This window comes from Pimephales promelas, chromosome 17, assembly GCF_988280905.1.
Source record: "Pimephales promelas chromosome 17, fPimPro1.hap1.1, whole genome shotgun sequence".
In the NCBI taxonomy this organism is placed as follows: Eukaryota; Metazoa; Chordata; class Actinopteri; order Cypriniformes; family Leuciscidae; genus Pimephales; species Pimephales promelas.
In genome coordinates this window covers 9,121,207-9,140,888 of record NC_142785.1, presented here as the reverse complement: position 1 = coordinate 9,140,888, position 19,682 = coordinate 9,121,207, and the positions used below count along the sequence as shown (strand labels likewise).

At 42.5% G+C, this 19,682-nt stretch overlaps 1 protein-coding gene across 2 annotated transcripts in view; it reads left to right on the top strand.

Annotated features, from left to right (window-relative positions):
• The window catches only part of lrp2b (low density lipoprotein receptor-related protein 2b), an 86,782-nt gene that overhangs the window by 55,159 nt on the left and 11,941 nt on the right, over positions 1-19,682 (top strand). For both annotated transcript variants that reach the window (XM_039691185.2, XM_089121872.1), the window contains 22 exons: positions 5-206; positions 306-601; positions 1,598-2,114; positions 2,214-2,366; positions 2,459-2,629; positions 2,892-3,115; positions 3,195-3,372; positions 3,511-3,707; positions 4,529-4,774; positions 4,869-4,997; positions 5,610-5,729; positions 7,841-7,957; positions 8,259-8,375; positions 8,474-8,611; positions 9,162-9,284; positions 10,072-10,200; positions 10,305-10,436; positions 10,647-10,772; positions 10,847-10,990; positions 11,385-11,550; positions 17,671-17,799; positions 18,027-18,247. In XM_039691185.2, the coding sequence (XP_039547119.2) occupies positions 5-206; positions 306-601; positions 1,598-2,114; positions 2,214-2,366; positions 2,459-2,629; positions 2,892-3,115; positions 3,195-3,372; positions 3,511-3,707; positions 4,529-4,774; positions 4,869-4,997; positions 5,610-5,729; positions 7,841-7,957; positions 8,259-8,375; positions 8,474-8,611; positions 9,162-9,284; positions 10,072-10,200; positions 10,305-10,436; positions 10,647-10,772; positions 10,847-10,990; positions 11,385-11,550; positions 17,671-17,799; positions 18,027-18,247 (3,975 nt within the window). The remainder of the gene's footprint in view (positions 1-4; positions 207-305; positions 602-1,597; positions 2,115-2,213; positions 2,367-2,458; positions 2,630-2,891; positions 3,116-3,194; positions 3,373-3,510; positions 3,708-4,528; positions 4,775-4,868; positions 4,998-5,609; positions 5,730-7,840; positions 7,958-8,258; positions 8,376-8,473; positions 8,612-9,161; positions 9,285-10,071; positions 10,201-10,304; positions 10,437-10,646; positions 10,773-10,846; positions 10,991-11,384; positions 11,551-17,670; positions 17,800-18,026; positions 18,248-19,682) is intronic.

Here is a 19,682-nt window from a genome sequence, read left to right as displayed (position 1 = left end):
TCAGGATCAAGGACTTGCAACCCCAATGATTTCACATGCCCCACTTGGTACCAAGGCTCTCCTCGCTGTATTCCATTGATTTATGTGTGCGATGGTGAGAAGGACTGTGCAGATGCTGCAGATGAGCTGCACAACTGCCCCAACCGCACATGCCACATGAACGAGTTTGCTTGCGCCAATGGTCGCTGCATTCTGGTGCCCTTCCAGTGAGTCTTTACTCTCCGCAAGTATCCAACAATGCACATCAAATCAAAAGCTACTCAAAATATTCATAAAATATATACTGTGTGTTTAAAACTCCTCAGCTGTGACCGTGTGAATGACTGTGGGGACAGCAGTGATGAGATCGGCTGCGTGTATGACACCTGCTCCAGCCGGGAGTTTACCTGCCAGAATGGAGCGTGTATCCCATCAACGTATGCATGTGATGGTTATACAGACTGCCAGGATGGCTCTGACGAACTCGAGGGCTTGTGCAGGAGCCCAGAACCCACCTGTGCACCTGGTCAATTCATGTGCAATTCTGGGGAGTGCATTGACATCCACAATGTCTGCAACCAGCAGAGAGACTGCTCTGACAACAGTGATGAGAAGGGCTGCGGTAAGACACCACTTAGTGTTTGGGAAAAGGCTAGTAATGTGCCTGAAGCAGCAAATAAATTATTTATGAATAATGAATTCTATTGAATAGTAGAAAAAAATTGTTTGACTGATTATTCAACAAACACAAGGTTAAAGCAAAATCTTAATGAGTATATATAAAATTACATTTCAATGAGGAGTCATTAAAGCCATTATGTCTAAAATGTGAAAACCCACCAGCTCCACCTGGTATTTATGTATGTCTATATGCAGCAGCATAGCTTACATGCTCACAGCTGCGTGTCTATGTATCTATTGTCAGTAACAAGTCCAAATTTGCACTGCAGCAGCAATAATTAACATCAGCAGCCAATTACATTTAACATTGCCATATCCAATAACATGCTAAAACTATTTTGAGAGTTGTCCTGATTAAAATGAGTATATACTTAAATACAATACCTTTCAAAAAAAAACTGTGGTCGGAAAGATTTTTAAAAACATGTTTTTTAAACTCTCTTTGGCTCACCGAGGCTGTTAGCATTTGATCAAACAAAGTTAAATATTATTCTAATTTAAAATAACTGTTTTCTATTTTAATACATTTTAAATTGTAATTTGTTCCTGTGATGGAAAAAGCTTGAATTTTCAGCAGCCATTACTCCAGTCTTCAGTGTCACATGATCCATCTGAAATTATTCTAATATTCTGATTTGGTGCTCAGGAAACATTTATTATTATCAATGTTGGAAGCAGTTGTGCTGATTAATATTTTTGTGGAAACCATGATACATGTTTTTCGGGATTCTTTAATGAATAGAAAGTAAAAAAGAACAGCATTTATTTTAAATGACTTGACTTGTATGTAGTTTTGACATATTTCTGATTTAAGCTCCGCCCACATGCAAATACAGATCATATTGTCATTGCAAATATACGTACAAACATATAAATTACAATGAATCTAATTAACTGGATGAATTAGGTAATGATGTGCCTTTCTGTCCCTCCACAGGCATAAATGAGTGCAGTAACCCAGCCATTCACCAGTGTGCTCAGAACTGCACAGACACACTGACGGGTTACTACTGCTCCTGCCGGGACGGCTACAAACTCATGCCAGACAGCAAGGCCTGTGAGGACATAGACGAGTGCAAGGAATTACCGGGAGTCTGCAGTCAGGTGTGCGAGAATGCTGTGGGCTCATTCTACTGCAAATGTGCTCCAGGATACCTGCGAGAGCCTGATGGACGCACCTGCCGTCAGAACAGTGGAATCGCACCATACCTCCTCTACAGCAACCGTTACTACATCCGTAACCTGACCGTGGATGGTTCGTCCTTGTCGGTGGTGCTGCAGGACCTGTCAAATATTGTGGCTCTAGACTTTGATACCACTGAGAAGCGTTTGTACTGGGTGGATCTTGGGACATTGCACATTGAGAGGATGTATTTAGACAGGACAGGAAGGGAGGTCATATTGCAGAATGACCTAGATGGAGCAGAAGGCTTGGCTGTGGACTGGGTGGGCCGGTAGGTTAATGAGGAGCTGATTCACTGATATATTGCAGTATAAGTATATTCTAAAAACATCTGTGCAATGTTAATCTATGGGTGGATTTTTCCTTGCAGAAAGTTGTACTGGGCAGATGGGACTATTGGAGCCATTCATGTCTCTGAACTTGACGGTCGTTACCGAAAAAAACTCCTGAAAGGTTGTGTTGATGCCAACTCTACCTACTGCTTTGCCAGTCCCCGGGCTGTTGCTGTTAACCCTAAATATGGGTGAGGTTAAATATTTATTTTTATTTTATTTGTTTAGTCGGACATCTGCTATTTTTGTGTGTGTAAACATGTCCTTTTCCATTCCTGGTCAGATGGCTATATTGGACAGACTGGGGGAGGACGGCTTTCATTGGCAGGGCTGGCATGGATGGAACTAACACATCAGCTATCATCACTACCAAGCTTGTGTGGCCTCATGCCCTGACCATCGACTACACCAACAACAAAATCTTTTTTGCTGATGCTCACCTAAATTTCCTTGAGTAAGTTGTGTCCTGTAATGTATCCAAACCAAATCTGATCTCCAGGCAGTAATAGATAGCCCTGCTTCATGTTAAAATTACAATATTATGAATTGGTCAATTTCATGCAAAATAAATACTTATTTTAAGTTGATTTGGTAACATTCACCACATGCTGTAGATGCATTTTGAAGCACAATAACAAAAGTATTAGGGATGCACTGACAAGCCAGTCTATTGTGCATCCCTAAAAACTACCTTTCTAATGTCTATTTTCCTATAGTTATGCCGATATGGATGGACAAAACCGGCACAGAGCCATAACAGGTTCCATGCCCCATGTTTACGCTCTGACCCTGTTTGAGGATTTTGTGTACTGGACTGACTGGAACACCCACACTATAGAGAAAGCCCACAAGTACACTGGCGCTAACCGTGTAGTAATGGGCAACAACACACACCGCCCTAATGACATTCACATCTATCACCCTTACAGACAGCCACGCAGTAAGAAAATATATAAATCATTTCACTAATAACTTTAATTGCATGATGTTTTTTTAGAGTTTTATTAACATTTTCTTAGGTGAAAATCCCTGCAATGACCATGACCTGATCTGTAGTCACCTGTGTCTGATTGGCCCGGGCGGAACAACAGCCAGATGTGAGTGTCCGGATCACTTCATTGGTCTGGCTATTGGCTTTAAGATCCAGTGCGTGGCTGACTGCTCCAGCACTCAGTTCCGTTGTGGAGACAATGAGAGGTAAGTGAATCTGTTCTCTTATGGTGATACTTGGATGTGGATGTGGATTTTTTTTTTTTTAATGTGGATTTTTCAGCATACGGATGATCTTGTACTCTTCCTCTCACACTTTTTTTTCTGTCTGCCTTTTGTCTCCAGGTGCATTCCCATATGGTGGAAGTGTGATGGTCAGTCAGACTGTGGGGACAGCTCTGATGAACCTCAAACATGTCCTCCACGTTACTGCCCAATTGGACGGTTCCAGTGCCAGGATGGGAACTGCACCTATCCGTTTTTCCTGTGTGATGGCCACAATGATTGCCTTGATGGATCTGATGAAGATGCTGCACTCTGCAGTATGCAACACTTATATTCTAGTTTATCCTAACCATGGCTGTTTAGGCATTAGCCCCTTTCACACATTAAACCTGGTAAATATCCATAAAAATAACCAGAATGATTTGTTCCGGTAAACCAAATAACCTTTAAATGCTACTTAATTTTCTTAATCCAAGTAGATGAGAAGCACTTTAGTTTTTTAGTAAACATTGTGATGGCATAAGGGAAAGATCACAAGGAAGAATTTTGCTCTTAAAAAACATGAGATGCATAAAAGTTACTATAGTACTGCAGTTACTATAGTACACAAAAGTCACAACAGAGCTGCAGTGCTGATGCATGGAAAAGAATTCAGGGTCTTGAACACAAAACAGCACAATGTGCGTGTAGCATGTTTACATAGAAAAACAATTAAAAGCAGCTGAGATAATGTAAACGATTTTAATTGAGCATTATGATTGAGCCAGAACACACTTCTTACTTTAGTACTCCCTGCCTTGGTACATGCTCATACAGGTAGTCCTATTCTTTGTTCACACATAGCATCATAATGGTAATTAATACTAGTAATGTTACAACTTCTCACACCAAAAAATTGCTTTCATTATTTTTCAAAAGATCCTGTTTCAAGTACGATCTCTAAATGGTAATTTACTAGTAAAGACTGCATGTGTGAAATGGGGCAATTGTTATAATAGAACAAAAAAAAAAGTTTTCTTAAGTTGTTATCAAATAAGCAGTTTTTGGTTGACTATTGTATCTGGGAATTGAACTGCATAGCAGATTGATCCCAATTGATTTTTTTTTTTTTTCATTTTAAATCCTCTTTGTAACCCAGGTGACCACCGTTGCTCCGAGAACCAGTTCCAGTGTAAAAATAAGCACTGTATCCCAATATCCTGGCACTGTGATGGTGTGCAGGACTGTGCAGATGGTAGCGATGAGGAAGCCGACAGTTGTACAGAGAAGACCTGCAAACCTGGACAGTTTCAATGCAAAAACGGACTCTGCATACCACCTAGCTACGTGTGTGATGCACAGAATGACTGCGGAGATAACTCAGATGAGCCGTATGAGGAGTGCAGTGAGTGTCCTTATGGGAAAAATGGCTTTTCTTTAACAGCTTGGTGTTAACTGACCTTTGACATTTTGTCTTTTTCCTGCATCTCTTTTTGTAGTGGGTCCTGAACACAAGTGTGATGGAGACACTGAGTTCTCCTGCAAGACAAACTATCGCTGTATACCTCTGTGGGCTGTGTGTGATGGTGCCAATGACTGTCTAGACAACAGTGATGAGCAGGGCTGCAGTAAGTCCCATATACTGATTTAAAATATTTGCATGAGACAGGTTGACTCAAAACAAAAACATATTCTTTTAATGGTAGGCAATTTGTTTTATACTGTAAAAACTTTTTGCTATACTAGTTGAAACTGTCTTCACATCCTATAACCCTGTACAGGCCAAATTCCCTCATTTGGCCTTTATCAATCAAGGCCTCCTAAAAATAATCCCCTTGCTTTTTCAATTGGCTCTCTCTATCCCTCTCTCTCCTGTCCACATAGCTGGTGTGTGGTGAGTGCACTGGTGCTGTGTCGCATCATGCAAGTGGATGCTGCATACTGGTGGTGGTTGATGGGAGACCCTCTGATATGATTGTAAAGCACTTTGGATGTACAGCAGTACATAGTAAAGGGCTATATTAATGCCTCATTATTAATATATTTTATTTTTGCATAAAATCTTAAATATTAAATTTGAAACAAATATAAAATAAACAACAAAACAACAACCAAACAGGCTTCCAAACAAGTTCTTTTATTATGATTCAACAAATAAACAATATATATTTTAATGTATTGCATAAAAGGGATTATAATTAAAATACTGAAAATGAACCAGCACATTTTGCTTCATGCAGATGAGCTGACCTGTGATCCTGTGGGAGATTTCCGCTGTGATAATCACCGCTGTGTGCCCATTCGCTGGAGCTGTGATGGGAACAATGACTGCGGAGATGGATCTGATGAGAGAAATTGTGGTGAGTAAAGCCCCGTTCACACTACAAGCGACAAAGCGACACCATACCATTCATTTAAATGGGGAGCGGGCGGTTTCCGGCGACATGCGCGACAGCGACTGGTGGGGCGTGTCTGGTGACGAGTTGAGATCTGTTTAACTTTATGCAAATGCCGAGCCACTTCTGGGAGCGACAACCAATAGGTTGTTTTCATATGACATCATGCCACTGCGTTGCCATGGCGTGAAATGCAGATGGAAGGCAGGAAGAGATTTTCTATATTTAGGAAGCACTATAACCACTATAACAAACTCAAAGTTGAAAATCGGTCCTCTTCATAACGTTAGGATCATGTCCAACATATGTTTAGATTTTCTGTTTATATCTCTCTTGTAATAGCGTCTAAAGTAGTACAGTACGGATTTTCCTCCATCTCGTCCATTGCATTCTTGGCTCCCTGCCCTCCATCTGTATTTCGCACGTCAACAGAATCACGTGACTGCAAACCACCTATAGGAGTGAAGTCAGTGGAGCGCGTCAGTCTTCAGTGCTGAGTCGGACCGAGGCAAGTTGAACGAGAAGGTCATTTTAGCAACTGTCCTATAATGGACTATATGCACGCATAAGTTCCGCATTTGACGTAAGGATGCTCGTCCGTTTCCGGTTGTGTAGATTAAAGGAACTGAAAACCGGAGAAAACGGGATTATGGCAGAGTCTTCAATATTTACTGTCCTCCCGTCTTTGAAACAAAACGTACATACGTTTAGATGTAATTTTATATATAGTTATGTTTATTTAATATAATTTTAAAAAGAAGCATAAACACAACGAGGGGTGTCTGTTTTATCTGTTTTTGTGACTAACGTTTCATTAGTATAACCATGGAGTATAAAATTCAAAATAAATTCTCGGTATTGCATTGGACTCTATGATCGGCGGAAGTTATCGAGCATCCTTAATCCTTCACCGGAAATAACGCCGTGCATAGAGCCCATTATGATATATCTCCGTGTACACACAGTAAGCCCGGAACACACCAAGTCGACGGTCAGCCGTCTGGCAGAAAGTTTCCTTGGTGTGATACGCACGGTTCCGTGCCGTCGGCTGAAAATAGTCCTCGTCGGCTTTGTTTCACCCGATTCGAAATGTAGAATCGGCGTCGGGCCGTTGGGGAAAGAGAGAACTCTGATTGGCTGTTCAGCTTAGTGAAAGAGTCAGTGCACAAGAATAAAAGCAAAACAGCAAGCAAAGAAGTCAAAGCGGTAAAGAGAGTAGGCTGTTCTTATGTTACGTCTTCTTACCTGAGTGATCCTCGGCGAATATTTCAATATTAACATGAGCGGAGTGGAATAAAGAAAGTGTTTTGCAGGATTGATATTCAAAATGGTAAGCACGCGCTGCTTTGTTTACGTTATGTGTATCTGCAGCCGGCAGCATCGGTTTTCCTTTTTGAATGACGAATAGAGACTAATATATCTGCAGAAATAGACAGTTGGCTCATTAAACGTAGGCGCAGAACGCACATTCTAGCTGACAGTCGGCTGCAGTTCTCTCAGTGTGTTCAAGTGCAGCTTTTTACCTCGACGAGAGCAGACGAGAGGCGACAACGCAGTCGGCTTTCATCAGCGCTAGTTCGCTGGCGTCTGCTTGGTGTGTTCCGGGCTTTATTCACCATACTGACTCCGTGCTGAATGGTTTCGGGAACCAAGATAGACCGGGTATATGGATCAGATAGGTATTTGCCTGTTTGCTGCAAACAGCACTATCTGTTTCTTGTTCATCTTTAATATTATACATTATTATGTACTGATTCCATTTATCTGGTGACCTGCAGCGACAAAGTCACTTGTAGTGTGAATGGGGCTTAAAGCTGCGTTCACACTACAAGCGTTTGTCGGTGCAGGTCGCCAGTGGCTGCACTGGAGGGCATTCCTACTACTGGTTGCCTAACAATGTTTGTGAGTGACATTGCCACTTGTCGGAAATCGCCCGCTCCCTATTGAAATGAATGGTATCGTGTCGCTTGTAGTGTGAACAGGGCTTAATGCATTGGCCATCCATTTACTTCTACACATGTAGGTCACCTTAACATTGTCTTTGCAGCTCACAGTTTTTATGTATGTGCTCACAGAACCCAGACCTTGCTCTGAGAGTGAGTATCGCTGTGACAACCATCAGTGCATTCCAGGATCTTGGGTTTGTGACCATGACAATGACTGTGGAGACAATTCTGATGAGCGGGACTGCGGTAAGTTGAAGTAAAAATTAACCCACTTTACTCTCTTAGCTTAGCGACAGTCAATAAAGAGCTCTTATCTCTTTATTGACTGTCGAAACTGGCACCCATTTTCAACCCCTCCCCTCCAACCACATGTCATTTAAGACCACTTTTCATGATCCAAACAACTCTTGATAAATAACATTAAGTCCCTCTTGCCATTTTTCTTCTTCTTGTTGAATATAAAGCTTCACTCAGAAATATGCAATAAGTAAATGCTTCATATAAAGAAAATTTGCTTACAAAATGCTAAGACACATGGATTTCATAGAGCTGCGGACCTGTCGTCCTGGGACATTCCAGTGTACATCTGGACACTGCATCCCAGAAGCTCTGAAATGTAATGGTTATGCCGACTGCCTTGACTTCTCTGATGAGTCCACCTGCCGTGAGTATGCTGAGCTAGAAATATATGGACCTTTAAGTCTTCTTATTCCATATACTGGAAATGTTGAAATGGTTCTGTACTTTTTGTTTTCCCAACAGCAACTCGATATCCTGGAGGACGCTGGTGTCCACCACACCAGTTCCAGTGTAACAACAAGCTGTGTGTGAACCAGCAATGGTTGTGTGACGGCTTCAACGACTGTGGAGACCGCTCAGATGAGCAACTCACCCTCTGCTGTAAGACATTATAGGAAACTGGAATTATTCTATTTTTTACAGATAACTTAAAGCATTACAGTAATACATTTGGTAACACTTTATTTTGATAGTCCACTTTAGACATTCAACTAACTATAAGTAACTTTGCTGCTACATGTCAACTAACTATCATTAGAGTATTAGTTGACTGTCAGCTTAATATCTGCTAACACTTTATTTTGTTGGTCCCTCAACAGACATTCAACTGACTGTAAGTAACTTAGAAACTACAAGTCAACTTGTTCTCCTAACCTGAACCCTAACACCTAACCCTAACCTAACAGTCTACTACAGCCTACTAATACTCTAATGACACTTAGTTGACATGTAGTTGAAAAGTTACTTATAGTTAGTAGAATGTCTAAAGTGACTATCAAAATAAAGTGTAACCATACATTTGTCTCTTTATGGCACATTACCAGCCCTTAGGTCTTACAACTTAAACCTGGAAATTCATGTTGGCTTAAGATGGTTATTTTGGCAGGAATAAGATAACACTGTCTTACTGTCACAATTGTTTTGTGATCAGGGAACATTACATGTGAAATGCCGGCCAAGTTTCGCTGTGACAATGGATACTGCATTTATAGTGGTCTCATGTGCAACAAAAAAGATGACTGTGGGGATGGCAGTGACGAAAAGGAGGACCACTGTAAGAGATTCACCCATATTTTCACTACTTAAGTCAAGCTCTTTTTTGCATAAATATTTATACACATAATAACTGTTTTATATTAATAGAATATAAATATACAAATATAATTTCGTATTTTTCCTGTGATGGCAAAGATGAATTTTCAGCATCCATTAATCCAGTCTTCCGTGCCACATACAATCCTTTAGAAATCATTCTAGTAGGATTCTTTTGTGCCCAAGAAGCATTTATTATTAATTATTATTATGTGAAATAGTATATGAAAAAAGTTGATTTTTTTCTCACTCCGCTGTCTTTTTGTCCCTTGGTTTAAGCTTCAATCTAAATCTTTTTTTTCTCAACAAGATAAAATACAATTTGCCAAAAAAGAGACATTTTGATAACTAGTTGACGTTAGTCAATGCATTAACAAACTAACATTAACTAAGAGCTAGAAATACTTTTGTTACAGTCTTTATTAATATTAGTTAACATTATTTAATTAAAATGATCATTGTTAGTTCATGTCAACTCTGGGCCATTAAATAAATTAAACAAGTACAGCTTTTGATTTGAATAATGTATTAGTAAATGTTGTTATACAGTTTTTAATTGTTATTTCATGTTAACCAATGTAGTTAAATAATGTTTACAAATGTTACCAAATTTTTAATACAATGAACTTTATGTTAGGTAGTTTATTTCGCTCCTGAAGTAAAGGTATATAATTTACTGGAAACCAAAACAAATATACTGATTAAGAAAACGATCAGTGATGACGGTAAAAATTGTGTTTTTCAATTAGGTCAGGAACCCACTCTCGCACCCTGCACGGCCAATGAGTTTAAATGCACTAATGGCCATTGTGTGGCCCTGCCTTACGTGTGTGACCATAACGACAACTGTGGAGACCTTACTGATGAACTGGGCTGCAGTAAGTCAAAAAATATCACCATATATGATCATTAACTTATAATGGAACATTGTAAGATTAGGTAATTGAGTGAGTGATTGAGTGAAATGAGTGACTCTTTTTAGATTTTGGCCATGACCGCGACTGTGATGAGAAGTTATGCCAGCATGAGTGTACAAACCTGAATGGCACTGGCTTCATCTGCTCTTGTAGAAGCGGCTATGCTGTAGATCCGGATAACACCTTCCGCTGCAATGGTACACACAAACACACATATTAAGCACCTTATCATAATTTTCTTCACAGTGGAGAAAATTTTGGCAGGCAGTCTTAAATTTTCGAAATGAATCAGAGTCTGTAAAAAAGTTTCACCTTAGTATGTTGCCACACTTAATCCATCACCACCTTACTCCTTGCTGGTTTAGTGCCTCATTTGACTTTAAGTTGGTGTCTCTTGCTCCCTGCAGATATAGATGAGTGTTTAGAGTATGGCACGTGCCCGCAGGCCTGCAAAAACACTAAAGGAAGCTATGACTGTGAGTGTGTCCAGGGCTACAGGAAAGTGGGCACTGGCAATCAGTGTGAGGCTGAAGGTAAGACAGAAATCGGAGGGAACAAGCCCGGAGTTTCTGAGCATGTGTGGAATCTTAAAGCTTCTCTTTCTTAGGTCCTGAACCGCTGCTCTTGCTTCCGGAGAATATCCGCATCCGTCGCTACAACCTCCAGACAGAAGAGTACCATGACTTCTTGCAGGAAGAGGAGCGTATTGTGGCGCTGGACTACGACTGGGACAACAACAACACCAAACTTAGTATATACTTCGTATTAGTATAATTCTAGTACCTCAGCCCCTTAAAAATTACACTACGCCCTTGGTGTATTCTCAAGCCCATTTCCACCACATAAGAAAAACAATAATGCTTTTGTAATTCATAATGAGACAAAAAGTAATAATTATGACACGTCAAAATTTCGATATAGTCGTAATTATGATATAAAAAGACACACATTTTTGACTTTTTATTTTATCATTTATTCAGGTTTACCAAAGTATCTAACAAAAGTTCCTTTGTGGTGGAAATAGGCTTTCAATGGGTTTCCTTGATCATTATTTATCTTTATCTTCCTAATCATACTTTATCACTTTCAGAGATACAATAATGCATTAATGGTTAGTGGTATGTCCCCTCTCTTGTGTATTTTAGGTATGGTGTATTTTACAGTAGAAGGGAGTGGTGCATTGCCTGGTGCTATTAAAAGAGCTTATCTGCCAGCTGTGGATGATCATAATAATAATATTGCTGCTGCCATCGATTTGGACATAAAGTACATCACCAAGCCTTATGGAATTGCAGTCGACTGGGTCGGCAGGTAAAGCACTCGCACATTTCATTTTACGGTCAAGTCAAGTCAACTTCATTTGTATAACACTTTTGACAATCCAGATTGTTTTAACCCTCAAAAGGTCTTTGTTTCTGTTTACAAATCTGGTCTTTGGGGTCAATATGACCCCAACATTGATAGAGAAATTGTACAAAAACTATACATTTTTAATAATACAAATAATATATATATTTTTTTTGTTTACTTCTCATCTATTCATTAATGCTGTGTTTTGGGAGATAAGAAGTACTTTTGTGCCTATTTACAACACAATTCCTCAACCACACCATAAACTTGCAACTGAAATCTTAATTTTTTATGAAAAAATCACTTTAATAATGATCAAAATTTAATTTAAATTGCTTCTGGATATTGAGCAAGGTGCTATGTGTAGAATTACGCCATCTACAGGTTAGAGATAAAACTAAATTCTTTACAGTTTTAGAAATAAATAGTTTTGACCAGCAGAGGCAATAGAGAGCCATTCATTTTACTGCATGTGGCCTACTACTTCTGTCACAACTTTTGAAATACATTTTATGAATTTTTATATATATATAAACATAAGAAAGGACATTTAAAATTATAAATTTTTTAAATAGTATAATTGTTGTAGTTTTTGATGCATTTTGAAACGTCTGTTTTTACAAAGTGCCACAGAAAAAAGGACAGCTAAATGCCACATAAGACACACCTAAAGGACAAGACTTGGAGTCAGATTTTAGTTGCACATTGTTGATTTTATTGAACAAAGTGTAAAAATAAATAATTAACTTTAGAATGCAAAATAAATAAAATAAATAATATGAAAACAAAAGCAATATGAGTGAACATCTAATCTATCATTTTTTCCAATAAAATTCTGAACTTAAAAAGCAATAACAAGCTACAAAAAACATGTAAAACAAATTGTAAAACTATAATCAGTGTGTGAGTGTGTGTGTGTGTGTATTAGGTCTCACACTTTAATATCTTTGTTCTGCATTTGTGACTGATTTCATTTGTGAGTTCTAAAAAATGCTCTCTGTGGCAGTACACTAATACATGTTTGTTTGCGTGTGTTTTTGTGTGTGTGTGTGTGTGTGTGTGTGTGAGTGAGCATGTTTTTTCTACATCACATTTATGCTCTAGTAGTAGGCCTTTATTTCTGTGTGGAAATTTTCTGATTTATGATGGATTTATATATTTTTTTGGACAAATGAATACAAAATATTTAGTTTTTTTCACATTTCCCATTCATTTCAATGTGGGGTCATATTGACCCCGAAGACCAGATTTGTAAACATTTTTTTTTACACACCTTCAGAACAACCGAATCAAGCCCAGTTTTTTTGTGTGTGTATAGATAGATTTTGTAGGAAAAGTCACAAAATCTTATTCCACTCAGATAAAGGAAACCATTTTTTTTTATCAAGGAAAAGTCGATTGGGGTCACCCCAGGGACCGATTGAGGGTTAAAGCAGCTTTACAGTGATTATAGGAAATTAATGCAACAAAGATTGTTTTGGCTGTAGAAAATCTTTGTCCAGTTTAAATAAGTTTTTGATTGATTCATTTCCGTTGTAAAAATCGTCTCGGTTACGTATGTAACCCTCGTTCCCTGAGTACAGGGAACGGAGAGGTGTCGTCGGGGAGTTCCCTGACGATTTGGGGTCACGCTAGGGAGCCTTATTACCTCTGATAGAATTAACACGAGCCAATAACAATTGGCATGCAATCTTTTGCATTATGCGAGCCACCTACAAGCGTGGATATAAAAGCGGAAGTAAAACATTGCATAGACGCTTTTCGCTGAGGAGCCGAACAGAGTCCAGACCTCCGCGAAGGTACAGCAACATGGCGAAGGGACGACATACGTAACCGAGACGTTCCCTTTCGTCCTGGGAACTCCAACGTGTCGTCGGGGAGTTCCCTGACGAATTGGGATCCCTAATAAAACGCCATGGTGCTGGCCCCTTCCAGCGCCCAGCGACGCTACCCATGCAGTTTCAGAAATAATGGTAGCTAGCTAGGGAGTCACACTGCTGTTCCGCAAGAGACCACTGGACATAACACCCAGTCTACAGAACAACTCCCTTAGAGGTAGTAGAACTGGCGCCTGGCGGTCCGCCACGCCTGGCGCCGGAGGGGTGATGGAGGAACTCCCGAGGCTAACAAACGTAGGGCGCCAACGGAGCAGAAGACGCACGTATCCGGCTAAGGCACGGAGTGGCGTAGCAAGCCGACACAACCTATTCCCTCGCACCATTTGCCGTAGTGAGTACTCGGGAGGAAACAGGTTCCACACGTAGACTATAGAACCTAGCGAACGTGTTCGGTGTCGCCCAGCACCTTGGGCACATATCCGGGGCGGAGTCTCAATATAACACGAGAAAGGCCCGGCCCGAACTCTAGGCACGATTTGTCGACCGAAAAAGCCTGCAGATCCCCAACCCTCTTGAAAGAGGCAAATGCCAACAGGAGCGCTGTCTTAAAGGCTCAGTAAAGGCTCAAAGGGAGGACTTTGGAGAGCTCTTAGTACCAGAGCTAGGTCCCAAGATGGTACAGAGTGCAAAGTACGAGGCGGATTTAACCTCCTAGCACCCTTGAGGAATCTGATGACCAGGTCGTGCTTCCTCACGGACTTACCTTCTACTACATCGTGATGCGCAGCTATTGCTGCAACATACACCTTGAGGGTGGAAGGGGACAGCCTACGCTCCAGCCCATCTTGTAGGAAAGAAAGCACGACTCTGATCGGGCAAGTTCAGGGGTCCCTCCTGGCGGGAAGAACACCACTCGATGAACAAGTTCCACTTCAAGGCGTAGAGGCGCCTCGTAGAGGTAGCTCTAGCAGAAGTGATGGTTTTTACCACTGCCTGTGGTAGATCACCTAAAACCTCCGCGTCCCGTCCAGGGACCAGACATGCAGTTTCCAGAGGTCTGGACACGGGTGCCATAGAGTGCCCCGTCTCTGAGAAAGAAGGTCCTTCCTCAGAGGAATCGGCCAAGGAGGGGCTGTCGAGGAGCATGAGTTCCGTAAACCAAGTCCTGGTGGGTAAATACTGCGCCACTAACAGGTCCTGCTCCTCGTCCTCCCTGACCTTGCACAGTGTCTGTGCAAGAAGGCTCACTGGGGGAAACGCATACTTGCGCAGGTCCCGGGGCCAGCTGAGGGCCAGGGCGTCTGTGCCGAGGGACCCCTCGGACAGGGAGTAAAACCATTGGGAGCGTAGACCACCTTGACGGTTGATATACACAACGGTCGCAGTGCTGTCCGTATGGACCAGTACGTGCTTGTCTTTGAGAAACCCCTTGAGGCGGCACAAAGCTAAGCATACTGCTTGCAACTCCAGGCAGTTGATATGCCAATGCAGCTGGGGCCCCGTCCACAGACCCGAGACTGCATGCCCTTTGTACGTGGCCCCCCACCCCATGGCAGAGGTACCCGTGAAAACCACAGCATGGAAACCTGGACTAAGGGCACTCCGGCCCGAAGAAATGCAGGATCCGACCATGGGGAGAAGGTTTGGTGACCGTGCGGGGTTACTTTGACCCTGAACGTGGCGCTCTGCCACGCCCACCTCGGGACTCGATCCAGTGCTGGAGCGGTATCATATGTAACAGGCCGAGCGGAGTTACTGCGGCTACGGATGCGGCTGCCATATGCCCCAGGAGCCTCTGAAATAGTTTCAGTGGAACCACTCTCCTGCCTCGAAAGGACCTGAGGCAGGTGAGCACTGACTGGACGCGTTCCTCCGTGAGGCGCGCCGTCTGAGCGACCGAGTCCAACTCCATACCGAGATAAGAGATCCTCTGCACGGGGCAAAGTTTGCTCTTGTCCCAGTTGACCTGAAGCCCCAAGGTCCCTGTGACCACACTTGAGAATGCGAACGCCTTGTTCTCTCATGGGAACAATGGCCTCCTCCGCGACTTTCGTGAAGACGCGGGGACACAGGGCCAGCCTGAAGGGTAGGACTTTGTACTGATACGCTCGACCCTCGACCACAAACTGTAGAAACGGTCCGTGTCGAGGAAGAATCGAGACGTGAAAGTACACGTCCTTCAGGTCGATCGCTGCAAACCAATCCTGGGGACGGAAGCATTCGAAAATGCGCTTCTGCATGAGCATCTTGAACGGGAGACTGTGCAGGGCCCGATTCAAAACTCGCAGGCCCAGGATTGGTTGTAACCCACCGCTTTTCTTGGGTACAATGAAGTAGGGGCTGTAGAACCCGGACCTCATCTCGGCAGGAGGGACCGGCTCGATCGCGTCCTTCACCAGCAGGACATCGATCTCGAACTGCAGGACATGGGCGTCCACTGACCGCACACAGGAATTGCACAGCCGAACCGAATGGTTCGAGCCCAACGTGCCCCACCCGAACCACCGGCATACTCGCGGAGGGGCAGCGAGATGGAAGGCAGGGACCCGGCTCCAGTGGCAAAGTATCCACTGGAAGCTGGGTCTGGGCGTGAAGTTCGCCAGGAACCTGCTTCCACCGGGGGGCAGACGGCAGAGAGAGCCTGTAGGCTTTCTGCTGCGGGCGGCCCCGTGGTGAGGGGAGGGGAAGAGGCGGAGCACGAGGCCCTGCCTCCTCGTAAGCTGGTCTGTGCCCCTCCAGGCCCAGCTGCCGACAGGAGCGACGCAACCGAGGAAGCGTCGCTGCTATCTGCAGACTGGGAAGAGGGGAACGAGAGCGATGCTGCTCGGAGACAGCATCCACTGCCGTTCGGACCCTCTTGGGTGGAGGAGACCGTGTGCCCGCCAGTCTCCACCAAAGATGACCTGAAGAAGGAGGAAACTGCTCTATTACAGATCTTTTGGGTACCGCTGACCGTGTGGTCAACGGCGGAACAGCCAAAAAGATTTTCCGCCCGGCCCTCCCCCGGGGGAAGAAGCAGATTCCTGGACCTCCCTCAGATCGCCTGAGTCAGAAAAGCTTCCCTCCCTTCCTCTTAAGGCAAGGAGCCGGGGGTTCTGAGCGGACTGGGCCGTCAACCTACAACCAGACTTCCGGCCTCCAGGGTTGGAAAGCTGCGCTGGAGGGGGGGCTGGTGCCGGAGGACGGCCTCGGCGACGGGGTGCAGCCGGAGGCTGTACGGCCACAGGAGACGGCCCACAGAAGCCCGCCCCCTGTGCAGGACATGCCGCACCGCCTCCGACTGCGGCAGACACTTCCGGGTGAAACTGCAAGCCCTTATGCTGCTCTCAGTCGCGCTGATCACACAAGCGCCGTCACACCAGCAGCTGTCAAAGAGTCTTCTTTCTCCAGCTTGTTTCTCTTCAAAAGGTAAGGAACAGCAGCGGAGAGGCAATACTGAGAGGCTCCGAAGTAAAATCGTCTATGCAATGTTTTACTTCCGCTTTTATATCCGTGCTTGTAGGCGGCTCGCGGAATGCAAAAGATTGCATGGCAATTGTTATTGGCTCGTTTTAATTCTATCAGAAATAATAAGGCTCCCTAGCATGATCCCAATTCGTCAGGGAACTCCCTGACGACACGTTGGAGTTCCCAGGACGAAAGGGAACAGTAATTATTAATTTAGGGGCCGCTTACACGACAACATTTATAACTGAAAATAGAACACTTTTAATCTGTTCTGGCCATTCATTTACACGACAACGGTGTTCTGGTGGCCTGAGAACGCAAACTTTGAAATAGGTTTCAAAGTACACGTTTTTGAAAATGAGTTTTGAAAATTATACCGTTATCATTTCCGTGTAAACTTCAAAAACGTGAATCTGAAAACAGTGACGGCATGCACATGCATATTACATGTTAAGTCTATAGGCATCCACGTTTGAATGCATATGTGCGCGGACGCATAGTCTTTCTTTACAAAGTGACATTGCCAAATTGATAACAGATCATTAGAATATTATAAGGACAATGTAAAAACATTTATGTACATAATAAGTGCATTGTATCAAATGATTAATTGAAATGTTAGTGCATAGTAATTAAATACACCTTATATAAAGTGGGACCCATTTTACAATAATATTGTTAAAATATTCTAAATCTCCCCTGAAGTTGAATAAAATTGAATAATAACTAATAGTTTGGCCAAGACTAGTTGATAAATCAGTCTATAACAGCTCATGAGCTTTTTAAATTATTGTAGGAATTTGTATTGGGCTGATGCACAGCTCAAACGTATAGAGGTGGCCATGTTGGATGGGCGTTACAGGAAGCATCTGATTAAGACTGACCTGGAAGAACCCACTTCTGTGGCCGTGAACCCTCGTTTGGGGTGAGATTTGCTTCCTTATTGCTTGTGGTTTGTTTAAAGGGACAGTCAACCCCAAAGTGAAAATATTCTGTTCAAATATATCATTTACTCACCCTCATGTTATTCCAATGCTGTTATTTTTCTGATTTTTTTCTTGTTGAATCTCCAAAATTACTTAACTACCATTTCTTCAAGCTCGCCATTTAAATGCCAATGTTTGAATTTTGTTTTGTCATGCTGTGGTGCAGCATGCTTTACTGGATTGACAATGGCAACACGGCCCGTATCGAAGGCTCTTGGTTGGATGGTCAAGAGAGAAGGGTTCTGGTGGATAGTGCTTTGGGTTGGCCTACAGGCCTGTCCATCGACTTCACTAACAGTGACAGAATCTATTGGTCAGATGCAAAGGAGAGTCGCATTGAGTCCATCCTGCCAGATGGACAGAACAGACAAACTTCAGTTTTCATAGGTAAGGGTTTGATTGGTTCAACAATCAATTGTCCTAAGTAGAAACTGCTAGATATTAATAAACTCCTTGCTAAATAAAATTAGGCTTAATTGTCTTAAATGTGCACTATTTAAAAACAAGTGTACTTGCAGATAAATGTCACGTACACACACAGGGAAACAGAAAATCCAGTTGCAGTAAATTTTAATTAAGGGCAATCCATCTCGTAGTCATCCAGGCAAGGTTTAAAGTCCATGTTATCAATCCAAATACAAAATAAACAAACATAACAAGAAAACCGGCAAGGGACACAGAACTCCAAAGTGTGGTGACATAAAACAATGACTCCGTACACATACTAACACAGACAGGGAATACATACACATCTAACAAGACTAACACAGAACAGCTGGGAACAATGATTATGGGGAACAGCTGAGTGCAATGATCAGTAAGTGACAGAACAGGATGATGGGAAATCCAGTTCCAGATAGTGAATGACACAGTGGGGAAGGAGGACATCTAGTGGACAAACAAGGGAACACATCCAGACACTGTGACAATAAATAATTCAAATGAAAGGCCACTCGAGTGTATTTGAAGAGAATAAAATAATAATTTCATAAAATCATAGAATAGAATAGAAAATTCATAGAATAAAATCTTGATCAACAGCTTATTTTTCCACCTGAGATTGCCACCACTAACCTCCGACCAGATATTGTTTTATGGTCTGGATCAGCAAGCAATGTTCAACTGATAAGAGTTAACAGTGCCATGGGAGGATGCGGTAGATGAGGGATATAAGAGGAAGAAAATGGGGTACGCTCATCTGCCCACTGAAGCAGAACATTGAGGATGGAGAATTCAGGTTTATCCAGTGGAAGTGGGTTGTCGATAGCCTGACTTCGTCATACTCATATTCAAGAAAGAATATGAGTCTGAAACTCTTCCATTGGGCTTTGATTATGAGGCGTGTCGTAACCGAACCAGGACAAAAAAAACCTCTGCACTCAATTGGATAATCGGTAGACCTACCAACCAATCTGAGCAACGCATAAGTCAACTCCTTTGAATAGCGCAGTTTTCAAATACAGAACGTAGCCTACTTTATTTATTTTAGAAGTTAAATAACGAGTGTTACTTCTTTTACTTACTTCTCCATGAGTGCCACCAAAGGAGAAACCACAACGCCCACAGGCATTTCATTACGTCCCATCTTCTTAACGACCGTCCGAGCCAGCTGATAAGTTACACTTTTCCCGAATCATGTAGGAAGGACGCCAAAAATATCTTTCCGATCGACAAATGCCTTGATTGCAGTTCTCTGTTTGTCTATGAAAATGAATGCGCTGTCGATTTTTTTTCTACAAAAGACGCGACAGTGGAATCTACATCTCAATTCTCCAGCTGCAGTCATCTTTGACAAGCACACTTTGATGACGTGAGTATTACG